Below are 16,105 nucleotides of genomic sequence, written 5' to 3'. Positions count from 1 at the left end.
GATATATATATATATATATATATATATATATATATATATATATATATATATATATATATATATATATATATCCCCAAAATATACCAAAATACCAAAATAAACTCCTATCTCTCCCTCAACCTCTAAGAGGAGCAGTATACATAAGTTACTTGGAGAGTAAGCTAAATACATATATACATATATACAAATAAAAAACCAAAATATACCCCAGGACTACTTCGCTTTCCAGGATCCAGACGCCTAGTGAGGAGCCTCTCGACCTGCATCTGAAAAACAACAATACAATATGGAATGAGAACCGGAGGTTCTCAGCATGGTAAAAGTGCCACGCGCATAAGAAATACGGTCCTGAGAATGCCATAGGCAATCCTAGAACTCCGTTATACAATTATTCAACTTAATTACTAAACAGAAGCTATAACAGGGGTAGGTATTCTAAATCTACCTAATTTACTCAATTTCAATCCTAATCTAACACCAAACCATTTCTCCTTTTCCTCCATCCTTTCATCATTCAGAATGCAACAGAAACAAGCAACCAAACAAGTTCACGCACAAGTAATGATCAAATAGTACAAATAGCAAGTATAACAAATAGCAGGTAATATATATATATCAATTAGGCATACCCAAGAAATGCATAGCAATCAATACAAACAAATGCATATGATGCATGCCTGTCCTATGGCTGATGGGGCCCATCTGTCGGTTATCCAGCCAACCCGACAAGTCCGAAAACCTTAGACTGTCCCCCATCGCGCATCCCCAAGAGTCTATGCATAGAGTTCACATTCAATCATCATATAAATCACTCAATGGGGTTATCCATACCCGGGAATTTATACGTGCCCGGTCACCCTTACGACGTAGGGTTAACAGAGTATCGAGAATCAACCTGGAACACGTGGTGGCGAGCCACGGTTTTTACCCAGGGAAACTCGTATCTCAGATATCATCATTCATAAGCCATTTCATAATCATAATCATTATTTAATCATTCATCAATTCATGGCATGTTAACTCCTTTTATAAACAACCTCCCTTTCACATTTTTCATCATCATTCCCTTATAATTCATCTTAATTATCCTTTCTGCGTCCTGACCAAACTATTTATCAAACTCTTCTCAACCTTCTTATTATCGAATAATCTTAAAATCAACCCAACTCTAACATTAAATCAGTCACATCACACGAAGGATAAACTTTAACTTCTCGAACCCATGACTATCACTAAGACATCCTCGACACTCTATTTCCTTTTCTGTTTTTAATATAACAAATGAACTCGGAATTGCGCAAACTTTATGTCCAGGCGTTCATCTTGAAATAAGCTTTCTAAAAAACCAAAGATCATAATTTTCTGATTTTTCTAGCCTTAGGAATAAAGGAAAAACAGTGACTGTTCTGCAGTGCATGAAACCAGAAAAACAGCAACAGCATGTGATATTCAAAATTCAATATAAAATTCAAGTTAAATCCAATGACTTTAAAAATTAATGTAGTTACACTTCACTCATCCAGGTTTCTTTCTCAACTAGTTTTGAGTTAATATCATTTTAATAAAGAAGTTACATTACCTGGAAGTTAAGTAAAAATGAGTCAAAATCTGTTTTTGAAACCAACAAGCTTAGTACCTTTCAATTTGAATAACTTTTATTACAAAACTCCAATTAAGCTAAATTTTGATTTGGAAACTCCTAGCTCATCCAGAAACAACTGTGTCTTAGTTGAAACCTAATTTCTATTCAATTCTAAGAGTTACAAGTATTGGAAGTTGATGCATAGCTTGCTGAAATCTGTTTCTTTTCAGTTTTGACCACCAATATTCAAAAATTCACAACTCCCAATCCTTAACTCTTAAAATTCTGAAGTTTTAGAGAAATAAATTAAGTTAATCAAATTTTATAACAAAATTATTTTCGCTCCAAAACTCAACTCGTAGAAGTCGCAGCAAGACAAACAAGTTGCTGTCCTGTTTAACCTTTTCTGCTGCAGGACAGATTTAACAACCTAATTTTAAAAATTTGCCATAAATTGTATATTTAACAAAAAGGTCCCAAATTTTCCAGTTTAGTTCCTTATATTCCCAAGTTTAGCCCAGACTTGGTCTCATGCAATTCCGATCATTACATAATTAGTTACAGCAAATGCAATACCACCACAACACAACTCTACACCCTTATTAACAAACACCAATCCTAATCCATCATAAATAAATATAAGAGCACACCATTAATAACTTCCACACCTCATAATTCCAATATATATAGCCACCAACAAATCTATTCCAACAACATTACAAGGCTAATCATTAAATAGAACAAACAATTCAACTTATCCTATGGTTCCTCTAACCTAAGTTTTCACAACACCGTAAATATTAAACGTGCGAAACTTGAACCATACCTTGGCCGATCACTTAGTTCACCCAAGGCAGCCTCACAACTCAAAATCACAGCCCCTCCAAGCTCAATCAAATAGCCCCAAAGTAAGCCTTGTCACCAACAAAGCTCCAAGTAATCCAAATTCAAGTCCAATTCATAAACACCCTCTTAAACTACACCTAATACACATATATATGTTCCAATTCAGTTTTCTATTACCAAAAACAAGATTGAGCTAGGGTTAGGGTGTTCTTACCATACCCATATGCTCAACAGCTTGAGCCCACAAGTTCCGGAAGCTAACTTGAACCTAGAACATAGAAATTGGACAAGATTCACCATAGGTTTCCAAGTTTACCAAAGAAAGAGGGATAGGGATTCTGAACTTAATAGGAGGCTTACCAGTGAAATTGTTCGGATAGAAAGGTGACGCGCTGAGCGTGTGGCCGCGAACAGTGCGGCGATCGGAGCCCGGACGGAGGAGTTATGGTGGATCAAAGGGTTAGGGTTTGAGAGCTTCTCTCCCTTTCCTCCAATTCTGTTTTGGCGTTGCAGCAACTAATGAGGAAGAAGAAGGCTGCTGTTTCCTTTATATTATGGGTCCGGTTGGACCCACGGGCTCGGTTTGTGCCCCGGTTCAACCGGTTCGATCCTTTCGGTCCGATTTTGGGCCAAATTTTCGAAATTGGTATCAAAATTCTCGTTTTGACGAGCTCTATCCTATTTTGATACTAGTTTTGTATTTTTAATTTTCCTATTTAAAATTTGATTTATTGACTAATTATTTTCCGATTTTAGCGGGGTTTACATTCTACCCACCAAATTAGGAATTTTGGCCTCAAAATTCATATTCAATTATCTGAAAAGAGGTGTGGGTAGTATTTTGGCATATTCAGAGTTTCTTGAAACCGACTTCGTCACTCGATACGTCCATCTCCTTTCATTTAAGCTGGCTTAGGTTGTAAGACATGAATTTGATTTAGAGGCATGCTTCAGAAGTTACGACATACGGAGTATGTTGGAATAGGTTCGAAAGGTATGACAAAAACTATTTGGTATGCCACTGACCATCAATACTCTCCAAATTTTGAAATAGGCTAACTTGGCGGGATTTAACTTCTTAGATCTGCCTATCTCTTTTGTCGGCTCCCATAATGAGAATCTTTACTCAAATTTGCATAACTTTTCCTCTATTGTCTCGGCTATCAAATTCAGAAATTAAGACATTCGATGTTCCAGTTTCCAATTAATTCAAGGTTGTTTAGCATACTGTAGAGTCTCACCTTCTCCCTGATGTATAGTCTCGTTGGTATTCCTAATAAGTAATTTGCTCCGATGGGCAAAACGGACTTGATCACTTGATCCACGATTCCCTAACAGTATCACCTTTTGTCTTAGACCTTGGCAATCTATTATGAAATCGATAGCTATTCCCTTTTACCTTTAATGTAGAACCTTCGACGGCTGTGGCATTTCGAATGGTTTCTGGTGGTCTCTCATTTCTTTCTCATACGTTAAACTTGTAATCACATAGATTTCCACCTCGTTCTTCATTTCTGGTTGCTCAAAATATCTTCTTGGATTCGTGGTAGGTTTTAGAAATCTCAAGGTAACTTCAAAAATTTCTCTTGTAAGCTTCTAACAAGTTTCTTATTTCAACTTCCGACCTCAACACATAACCCTCTCTTGGTGTCTTCTGGATTCAACCGGTTTCAGTACTCTTAGTAGCCCCTTATCACCGTTATTGCACTCCTTAAGTCTTTGACTTTACAATCTCTATTTCGACATTAAACATATAAATCTTTCTTAGTTCCCTTTTGTTTGCCAGACTTCGACATCCTCGGTAGGTCTTTATCGTCCCCTCACGCTTCCTGCATTTCGTCTTTGCTATGTGTTAAAACTGCAATAGATTTAGTTTGACTCCTTTAGCTATTTCCTTAATATCCAATTTAAAGTTCCAACTTATCTAGCCTTCCTTTCTCCGAAATTTATATCCAAGCATTTCCCCAAAAACTTCTTACTCAGGGCGTCTGTTACCACTTCACGATGTTGTATTTACACGTATCCTAAACCCTCTAGTAATGTATCGCACTAATTCCGAGTTGTTAAATAAGTTCGGGTATTCTAATTACTGAATTTGGGGTTAATCCTTCTCTTGGAGTTTGAAAGTTCTCTTCATATTTAGGTATCTATGTAACCGGTGTATTTCTAGCGCATTAAACTAATCATAGGCTTTGTGGTCGACAAGAATTTAAAGCTCCAAAACTCTTTTTGACGGCGCACGCTTACCTGCTTCATCTTCCGTATCCAAAAGTCATGCTCTTAAGGAACCAACATCTCCACAGTCAAAACTATATTTTATACGTGATACTAATATAGGCTCAAGTTAATTTTCAAAAGGACATTAAGCTCGAAAAATGAATGAGCAATACAAACAGTGTTCGTAATGAGTTAGAAAGGAAATCTTGTACACGGTTAATCAGGATTATACCGAAATGATGGAATACACAAGGAGAGGAACCTAGGTGCATCTCAAGAAAAGAGTTCAAATTAGAGACCTTTGGTAGGAAGAATAGAGCGTACAGAGTCAAAGAAGTCTCAGCTGACTCTGAGGAACATGGTTTGCGAATAGGGGCAACTCTGGTAATAGCGAGCATACAAGATTCAAGGATTACACGCTTATACCAAGACAAGCTCAGACTCATCCTGGAAGAAACAATATTCATGCGCACAAGGAGTAAAGTTAGAAAGGTAGTCAAGCTATTTAGGAAGAGCTCCGGATCGAATGTCAATGTAGGTTTCAAAAGAAAGATTAGATCAAATCGCGAAGATTCGTTAGCACACTCTCTCTGCATAAGGTTTCCTACCGTTCTCTTCCTTCTTCTCCGGCATAACCGACGCTTCCCACAAAGAAATAGTTGGTTAGGTGATTCCCTCTTCTAGTACTCCCTTCCACTCAATCCTAAATTCTACTGATTATAATGATGTCTTCGCTTGTGGTGCGATTGAAGTTAATCCGGTTTCCGGTACTAAGCCTATCGCAAACTCGCTTTCTCTCTGGAATGGAAGTTCTGACACACCTTCAAGAATTGTCTTAGAAACTCTCTCGTATAGAGGTTTGATTTCATCTTCACTTACCTCTTAACAATTAACATCTAAAGGCTGTGTTCGCTCTACTCCTCTTCCTCAAAGTTTCACCGTCACTGAATTCTAAACAATAACTCCGCGTAACCTTCAACACTCCTGATTTCTTAGATATGGTCCAACCTGCTTCCACTACGTTACTTAATCCTTAACCTTCAAAAGTCTAACCACCCCTCTAAGGTAGCTAAGTGTCACTCCGTCTCAATAACCAATAGTTTTTGACTAATTATCGACTTGGACCTCATGATTACTGAAACTTGTCATACATCACGAACGAGTATTACATATTAACTGTATGCAAGGAAATTAGAAATTTACCTGATGGTTTAAAATTACCTCGGCTATGAGAATTAAATTCAGTTGCATCCCGATTTTCTTTGTATGGACAATTCCAAGACATATGCCCTGGTCTCCCGCACTTGTAACATACGCCTAATCCGGCCCTGCACGGTCTGTTTGGATGGTACTCCTTGCACCTTGGGCACCTTAAATTATTCAGTTGAGTACTAGTTTTCTCTTCAGCATTCGGATCCAGACGGTTATCGTTCCTTCGGTCAGTGCTCCAGCGCTGAGAATGTGAAGCGACAAAGTGATTCTTTTTGAAAGTTTGGCTCCTCGGTGTAATCTTTCCCTTTTTCTTTGTGAAGGGTTCTCGGTGATCACTTCTTGCTACCTCAGCCCTCCTTGAGCTTTCTCCCGTTGCCTGACCCACGTTAACCTGCTCCAGATAACTCAGTGGTACCCTTGTATTCGGAGCATTATGTCCACCTTCATATTCATTATCATCATTGTTGCCAGTTCCAGCTTGTGGTTGCATCCCATCCATTACTCGGATGGTCGCGGCAGCAACAGTACCAATGGCAGCAGCAACACTCGTCATTGCGGTCACAATATCAGTCAAACTATCTATTGGTATGGTTACCTCATTAGCTATCCATCCTTGACCTCGATTACGCTCACGATCGCGCCCACGAGACGCCATTTGGTTCCTGTTCACACCAAACAAGTGATATCAAGGTGATCAGTCTCAATATCTCTAGTTTAGTATTTCAAAGTCCCAAATGCATGCTCATGAGCATTCATGCCTCATATATCAGTTAGATACCCTAAATAGCATGTTTAGACACCCAGAGTATGCCCAGAGGCATAATTAGTCCGTCCCTCAGGCTCTATAGGAACGAACTGCTCTGATACCATAATGTAACACCCTACCATACTTAATATTATGCTTAAGTCATAAGACTGAGTTAGTAAGGTATTACGACCTCTAAGAATAGTAATATATATATATATATATAATAATAGAGAAAAGATACTTAACTAGGAGCCTTGAAAAACGGGTAAAACAAAATCGCAAAACAAAAAGCGCAACGCTCAGGAAAGGATTACTTGCGTGCTAAGAATCCTAATAGGAACATGATAAAGTTAAGCAAAAGAATAAAGAAAAGCCAAGGGAACAGCATAACTAGCCCCTGACTTAGCCTGCGAAGCTAAGGCTGGCCAGAGGATAAATAAATAAATAAATATATATATATATATATATATATATATATATATATATATATATATATATATATATATATATATATATCCCCAAAATATACCAAAATACCAAAATAAACTCCTATCTCTCCCTCAACCTCTAAGAGGAGCAGTATACATAAGTTACTTGGAGAGTAAGCTAAATACATATATACATATATACAAATAAAAAACCAAAATACACCCCAGGACTACTTCGCTTTCCAGGATCCAGACGCCTAGTGAGGAGCCTCTCGACCTGCATCTGAAAAACAACAATACAATATGGAATGAGAACCGGAGGTTCTCAGCATGGTAAAAGTGCCACGCGCATAAGAAATACGGTCCTGAGAATGCCATAGGCAATCCTAGAACTCCGTTATACAATTATTCAACTTAATTACCAAACAGAAGCTATAACAGGGGTAGGTATTCTAAATCTACCTAATTTACTCAATTTCAATCCTAATCTAACACCAAACCATTTCTCCTTTTCCTCCATCCTTTCATCATTCAGAATACAACAGAAACAAGCAACCAAACAAGTTCACGCACAAGTAATGATCAAATAGTACAAATAGCAAGTATAACAAATAGCAGGTAATATATATATATATCAATTAGGCATACCCAAGAAATGCATAGCAATCAATACAAACAAATGCATATGATGCATGCCTGTCCTATGGCTGATGGGGCCCATCTGTCGGTTATCCAGCCAACCCGACAAGTCCGAAAACCTTAGACTGTCCCCCGTCGCGCATCCCCAAGAGTCTATGCATAGAGTTCACATTCAATCATCATATAAATCACTCAATGGGGTTATCCATACCCGGGAATTTATACGTGCCCGGTCACCCTTACGACGTAGGGTTAACAGAGTATCGAGAATCAACCTGGAACACGTGGTGGCGAGCCACGGTTTTTACCCAGGGAAACTCGTATCTCAGATATCATCATTCATAAGCCATTTCATAATCATAATCATTATTTAATCATTCATCAAGCCATGGCATATTAACTCCTTTTATAAACAACCTCCCTTTCACATTTTTCATCATCATTCCCTTATAATTCATCTTAATTATACTTTCTGCGTCCTGACCAAACTATTTATCAAACTCTTCTCAACCTTCTTATTATCGAATAATCTTAAAATCAACCCAACTCTAACATTAAATCAGTCACATCACACGAAGGTTAAACTTTAACTTCTCGAACCCATGACTATCACTAAGACATCCTCGACACTCTATTTCCTTTTCTGTTTTTAATATAACAAATGAACTCGGAATTGCGCAAACTTTATGTCCAGGCGTTCATCTTGAAATAAGATTTCTAAAAAACCAAAGATCATAATTTTCTGATTTTTCTAGCCTTAGGAATAAAGGAAAAACAATGACTGTTCTGCAGTGCATGAAACCAGAAAAACAGCAACAGCATGTGATATTCAAAATTCAATATAAAATTCAAGTTAAATCCAATGACTTTAAAAATTAATGTAGTTACACTTCACTCATCCAGGTTTCTTTCTCAACTAGTTTTGAGTTAATATCATTTTTAATAAAGAAGTTACATTACCTGGAAGTTAAGTAAAAATGAGTCAAAATCTGTTTTTGAAACCAACAAGCTTAGTACCTTTCAATTTGAATAACTTTTATTACAAAACTCCAATTAAGCTAAATTTTGATTTGGAAACTCCTAGCTCATCCAGAAACAACTGTGTCTTAGTTGCAACCTAATTGCTATTCAATTCTAAGAGTTACAAGTATTGGAAGTTGATGCATAGCTTGCTGAAATCTGTTTCTTTTCAGTTTTGACCACCAATATTCAAAAATTCACAACTCCCAATCCTTAACTCTTAAAATTCTGAAGTTTTAGAGAAATAAATTAAGTTAATCAAATTTTATAACAAAATTAGTTTCGCTCCAAAACTCAACTCGTAGAAGTCGCAGCAAGACAAACAAGTTGCTGTCCTGTTTAACCTTTTCTGCTGCAGGACAGATTTAACAACCTAATTTTAAAAATTTGCCATAAATTGTATATTTAACAAAAAGGTCCCAAATTTTCCAGTTTAGTTCCTTATATTTCCAAGTTTAGCCCAGACTTGGTCTCATGCAATTCCGATCATTACATAATTAGTTACAGCAAATGCAATACCACCATAACACAACTCTACACCCTTATTAACAAACACCAATCCTAATCCATCATAAATAAATATAAGAGCACACCATTAATAACTTTCACACCTCATAATTCCAATATATATAGCCACCAACAAATCTATTCCAACAACATTACAAGGCTAATCATTAAATAGAACAAACAATTCAACTTATCCTATGGTTCCTCTAACCTAAGTTTTCACAACACCGTAAATATTAAACGTGCGAAACTTGAACCATACCTTGGCCGATCACTTAGTTCACCCAAGGCAGCCTCACAACTCAAAATCACAGCCCCTCCAAGCTCAATCAAATAGCCCCAAAGTAAGCCTTGTCACCAACAAAGCTCCAAGTAATCCAAATTCAAGTCCAATTCATAAACACCCTCTTAAACTACACCTAATACACATATATATGTTCCAATTCAGTTTTCTATTACCAAAAACAAGATTGAGCTAGGGTTAGGGTGTTCTTACCATACCCATATGCTCAACAGCTTGAGCCCACAAGTTCCGGAAGCTAACTTGAACCTAGAACATAGAAATTGGACAAGATTCACCATAGGTTTCCAAGTTTACCAAAGAAAGAGGGATAGGGATTCTGAACTTAATAGGAGGCTTACCAGTGAAATTGTTCGGATAGAAAGGTGACGCGCTGAGCGTGTGGCCGCGAACAGTGCGGCGATCGGAGCCCGGATGGAGGAGTTATGGTGGATCAAAGGGTTAGGGTTTGAGAGCTTCTCTCCCTTTCCTCCAATTCTGTTTTGGCATTGCAGCAACTAATGAGGAAGAAGAAGGCTGCTGTTTCCTTTATATTATGGGTCCGGTTGGACCCACGGGCTCGGTTTGTGCCCCGGTTCAACCGGTTCGGTCCTTCCGGTCCGATTTTGGGCCAAATTTTCGAAATTGGTATCAAAATTCTCGTTTTGACGAGCTCTATCCTATTTTGATACTAGTTTTGTATTTTTAATTTTCCTATTTAAAATTTGATTTATTGACTAATTATTTTCCGATTTTAGCGGGGTTTACACATGATGTGAAAATGGTCATTTTCACATACAGAGGTCGTGTTCGCGTACGTGAGGATGTTGGGCAGTGCCCAATACTCGTGTACGCACGATGTCTCTGCATACATATGCATATCAAAATTTCAAAAAGCTGATATGCTACAGAAATTATATTTTCAACCCAAATTTCAAATTTCCATAACTTTTTCTACAAAATTTATTTTTCAACCATTTCTGAATCGTTGGAAAGATTATTGAATATATTTTCTTAAAATTCTAACTTTTTTGAATTTCTAACTCCGAGGACCGAGTTACGGTCCACCGAAATTGGTCAAAAACTCATTTTTACCAATTCTCAATCCAAAACAATACCAAACCCCATTTTTTAAGCATATCAATACCCATTCGCTATTTCCTCCCAATTCAACGCCTTATCAACAAGTCCAACACAATAATTCCAATGTCTATCAATTCTTTAATCACTCTCTATCTATTCAACACTCAAATTAGACAAGTTTCAATCCAACCAAACTAACATTCATTAATCACAATCAAATCAAATAGTAGCAATTATGCAACTTACCATAGCTTATCTCATAAGGGATACCTCATCCCATTACGGTCTTAGGCCCAATTTTTCACAACACCACATTCATATCCAAAATTCACAAGACTCAAAGGTAAGCCATAATACATCATCAACGTACATCATACTCACTATATCTCATTCAACATACCACATTCTCATCAAAATTCATTTCCAAACTCAACAACAATCAAATCCTCAATTCTCAACCACAACCAACTAATCACAAATACAATCAATACCATTTAATCATATACTAGAGACAACTAACCTAGGCATTCACAAACTTTACATAATGCCTACTCGAAACCCAAACCCGTATCTGAATGTCGGCGATTTAACCCTTGAAGCATTTTTCCTCGCTCAATCTCTAAGGCCCGCCACTCAAATTTCAGTGCTCAAATTTGCCAATTAAGTTCTGCTTCACACCAAATTCATCCCAACCAATCTCTATTCCATATAATCTAGTCAAAACCATATATCTCAACATTCAAACTAGGGTTCATACATAAAATTGGGAATAATAAAAGGAGTTAAGCTTCTTGGTGCACGAATCTCACACTTCATACAACTGAACCAGCAAGTGCACTAGGACGTCCAAGTAATACCTGAGTGAGTCAGGATCGATCCCACGAGGATTGTGGTTTGAAGCAAGCTATGGTTATCTTGTAGATCTTAGTCAGGTGAGTAGGAGATGTTGGTATGTTATTTAATTGCATAAAAGGAATAATGAGATCTGAACTAGGTTGACCTGTTTACAATGATAAGAAGATTGTTAAGGCTTGGAGATGCTTTGTCCTTCTAGATTAACTCTGGTCTTACTGTCTTCTTCAATTGTGAATGAATTCTTCAATGGCAGGCTATATGTGATTGTCGCCGGTTGAGAAGTCACCAATGCTCCTCCAGATCTGAACCCCAGGGTTAGTGTGGATCCATTCTGATTGAGGGTGAAGCTCCTACAGTCTATTCTCCTTAATGATCCTACTCAAAATGCCACAGACAAGGTCAGATCTTTTGCATCAGAGAATGCTGCACCTTTGGGTTCTAGCCTCTACCACAGAGACCCTAATCTCCTCATACCTCGGCTGAACTAGTGTCTCGAGAAGTCCCCAACGAAGTCGTGGATTAGCCGTCTAAGAGATGTATAATCAAGCTGGTGGTTCGATGCTTTCCGGTTACGTATTCACATGAACCCAACAAGAACACGGGTGGTTGTCAGGCACGCGGTCTTAGTATGAAGAATGAAGATGATTGTCACAGGTCATCCCATTCATCAAGTTGAAGAACGAAGATACATCTTAGAATTGAATCAAGCACGGATTGAAGAGAAATAGTAATACTTTTATTAATCCATAAAACTCAGCAGGGCTCCTCCCCTCAACCTAGGAGGTTTAGAAACTCATACTGATAGAAAATACAATGTGAAAAATAAAATATGGCAGATCCCCCTTGGAAGATCACGTAAGAGTTCTTTAAATACTAAGCTAATGACTAAGGATTACATAAGAAAGGGTAAAAAGTCTTTTAGTGTTAAAATCCACTTCTGGGACCCACTTGGTGAGTGTTTGGGCTGAGTTTTGATGAGATCCACGTGCTAGGAGGCTTCTAGAGCATTGAAGGCTGGCTAGGGGGTCCTCTTTGGGCGTTTGGATGCTGGTCTCCTCCTTGTGGGCGCTAGACACCTGGACTGGGGCAGGAGGTTGGCGTTGGACGCCAGTTTTAGGCCTTCAATTATAAAGCAAAGTATGGACTATTATACATTGATGGAAAGCTCTGGAAGTAAAATTTTCATAGCCGTTGAGCACGCTCCATTTGGACTTCTGTAGCTCCAGAAAATCTCTTTCGAGTGCAAGGAGGTCAGATCCAGACAACATCTACAGTGCTTTTTCTGTCTCTGAATCAAACTTTTGCTCCAGCTCCTCTATTTCAGCCAGAAAATACCTGAAATTGCATAAAAACACAAAAACTCAAAGTAGAATCCAAAAATGTGAATTTTACACTAAAATATATGAAAACTTAATAAAACTTAAACAAAACAAACTAAAAACTATATGAAAATGATGGCAAAAAGCGTATAAAATATCCGCTCATCACAACACCAAACTTAAACTGTTGCTTCTCCCTAAGAAACTAAAAATAAAGTAGGATAAAAAGAAGAGTAAGATACAATAAATCTCAGAGTTTCCAATGAAGCTCAGTTTCAATTAAATCAACAAGACTTAGTAGCTTTTTGCTTCTGAATAGTTTTGACATCTCACTATCGTTTGAAACTCACAATGGTTGGCATCTTTAGGAACTTAGAATCCAGATGATATTTTTAATTCTCCTAGATTAGTTCTTTTTTATTCTTGAACACAACTTTTAGAGTCTTGGCCGTGACCCTAAGAACTTTGTTTTCTAGTATTACCACCAGATACATAAGTGCCACAGACACTTTAATTGGGTGAACCCTTTCGGATTGTGATTCAGCTTTACTAGAATCCCTAGATATAGGTGTCCAAAATTCTTAAGCACACTCTTAGGATCTTTGGATCATTTTATCCTTGCCTTTTGGTTTAAAGGGTTATTGGCTTTTTGCTCTTGCCTTTTGGTTTAAAGAGCTATTGCTCTTTGAATCAGACTTTTGCTCCAGCTCTTTAATTTTAGCAGAAAATACCTCAAATTGCATAAAAACACACAAACTCAAAGTAGAATCCAAAAATATGAAGTTTACACTAAAACCTATGAAAACTTAATAAAACTTAAACAAAACATACTAAAAACTATATGAAAATGATGGCAAATAGCGTATAAAATATCCGCTCATCACTTCTTTACCTTAATCCACATGAAATATGGATGGAATCCACTTGGAATCGATGCTAAAACACCCCTAAACAACCAAAATCACAATAACTCAATACCCTCAAAATGAAAAATGTGAATTATCATAATAAAAAAATGGGCAAAAATCTTAGATTTTCTTACCGCAATACTTAGATAGAATCAAAGAGGATGAGGAGAGCGACACGTGACCACAAACGGCTCGTCAATCAAAGCTTCGAATCAAAAGTTACAAGCGAAACAAAAAGAAGGTGAATAGTACTCTAGGTTTTGGTTACTCTCTTCTTCTCTTCACCGTGCCTCCCCTCTCTTTCAAGTGTAATTGTGCTGAATTGGCTCAAGTGAAAGGGGTTATATATGTGGGCTTGGGCTAACTTTGGCCCAATTCACACGGTTTAACCCGTTGGCCCAACTTTGGGCCAAAATTTTTAATATTAATGCTTTAATTCGTGTTTTAATTATTTTCATTTCTCCAATAATAAAATTTTGATTTCTTAGTTCTTTTTACTCATAATTAATTTTCTCACTCGCAGTACCAGATAAATTTAAGCCGGTACTGCCAGTTAAATTACTGACATGCATTTTTACATATTTTTCGCATAAAATTACATTATCCCACTCGAAAAAATTCACTGAATCGAATTATCATAATTAAATTTTCAAATTCCTTTCGACTCCATCCAGACGTGTTTTAACTATTTTAACTTAATGATTAATTTTTCAATTAATCCTTTTATAATTTTTTTGGGTCTTACATTCTACAATCATTTGATGATTAATAGTTTGAGGTGTAATCCTATATAAACTTCAATGCAGATAATTTTTCTTCAGTATATTGAATATAATAAAAGTGAACCTAGATTCATTCAGATTAATGTGACTTCAATATAGCACAGACAAAAGATTTGGATTTTATCAAAAGTTTTGGAATGAATATTTACCAAAGAATTGTTTGTTTCAACAAAACTGTACCCACAATTCAAAATAATATTAAAGAGAAATTGTTAACAGTTTACATTACACAATCTATTGACTTTCTATGTCCCCTTATGTAAACCTATAATAAGGACTTGATAATACAACAGATGGCTTGGAGAGTCTGATGACTTCAAATTCTTCAATGACTTTACCTCTTAGTTGATTAATTTCGTCAAAGAGAATGAGTGAAGCATATTCAAGTCTGAAATGATCAACTTGTTCGTACAGTTTAAAGAAATTTATTTATTAAACTTTGTTAATTTAGTAATAGAGAATTATCTATTTTTAATAATAATTACCTATTTTTAATTCTTTCATGCCTATTTTTCTTTTTATCTTTTTGAGATCAATTATCTCCAGTTATTTTATCACATATATTGCACAATTTTAGCTAAAAATAAAAATGAAATAACACATTAAAATAGGATAGTAATAGAAAACACAGTAAACTTTATTAAATAAAAAGATTGATACCTTGTTTGCTACCTACTTATGTTAATGTATGGTGTTTTGATGTCCTCATCATTATCTATCAAAGGTTTTACTCTGGCAAACACAATCATTTGTGAAATCATCAAGCTCTATGGACGTGATTCTATCTCTAGGGTTTGGAACAGAGAAGAGTATCGACGTTTAGAACACGAGTCTTTCTCTGTTTTTGTGGATCATCTCCTAGAGGACATTTCCAAGCGAGAGTTGTTCCAGTTGTTCAACTGGACTGGGCGCATCAATGATATCTATTTATCCCAAAAAAATAAAAATGGTGACATCTACCTGTTTGCGTTCATACGGTACACGACGAAAGGAAGGGCTTTGAAAGCTATAGCGAAAATGAATCGTATGAGACTAAGAGGGAAGGTTATCTTGGTGCAAGAGGCAAAATTCAGAAGAATGATTGGAGCCATAGACAGGGGAAAGGAACAAAGAGGAGATGCTAGGCTAAACCAACAAAATCCGAAGCCACGCGGGGATATAGAAGATGATTGCTTATTGTTGCCTGCACGTGAATTACAGACAAAGGAAACCATGAAGAGCATGGCTGGGAATGGCGAGATAAAGAAAGTGGAAGCGGTAATGGCGCCAGAAAACTTAGAATGGTTGCAGAGAAGTCTAGTAGGGGTGACGACGAAGCCTATTGATTTAATCTCTTTGAGGGAAATGGCTTCAATTTCTCTTCCTTCTGTTGCTTGTAAGGCATTGCTGACTTTTGACAGTGTTGTGCATGTGGACGAGACATACACTTTTAAGTTGAATAGCCTTTTACAAGCTTTCCACAGAGTATGGAAGTGGAAGGAATTGGAGCGCAGTGAAACCCGTAGAGTTTGGCTGGAATGCTTCGGTATTCCGTTATCCGCCTGGTCTGTCGACACCTTTAAAATGATAGGAGGTCAGTGGGAGCAGTTGTTGGGTGTGCTCGGGAGACAGAATTGTGCAGCACGTTCACGATAGGTCGAGTGCAGATTGATACATGTGTCATGGATGTGATTCAAGAG

The 16,105-nt window shown here is 37.1% G+C and overlaps 1 protein-coding gene across 1 annotated transcript; it reads right to left on the bottom strand.

Moving 5' to 3' along the window:
• Positions 1–240: 240 nt before the first annotated feature.
• Positions 241–6,512, bottom strand: LOC148576034 (uncharacterized). The gene is made up of 2 exons (XM_088500550.1): positions 5,867–6,512; positions 241–266 (listed from the first exon to the last, which is right to left on the bottom strand). The coding sequence occupies exons 1-2, from the start codon at positions 6,510–6,512 to the stop codon at positions 241–243; spliced, it is 672 nt and encodes a 223-aa protein (XP_088356676.1).
• Positions 6,513–16,105: the final 9,593 nt, after the last annotated feature.

This window comes from Arachis ipaensis, chromosome B1, assembly GCF_059453495.1.
Source record: "Arachis ipaensis isolate K30076 ecotype BB chromosome B1, ASM5945349v1, whole genome shotgun sequence".
Lineage (NCBI taxonomy): Eukaryota > Viridiplantae > Streptophyta > Magnoliopsida > Fabales > Fabaceae > Arachis > Arachis ipaensis.
The sequence above is the reverse complement of the archived record's forward strand: the minus strand, read 5'-3'. Positions and strand labels throughout refer to the sequence as shown.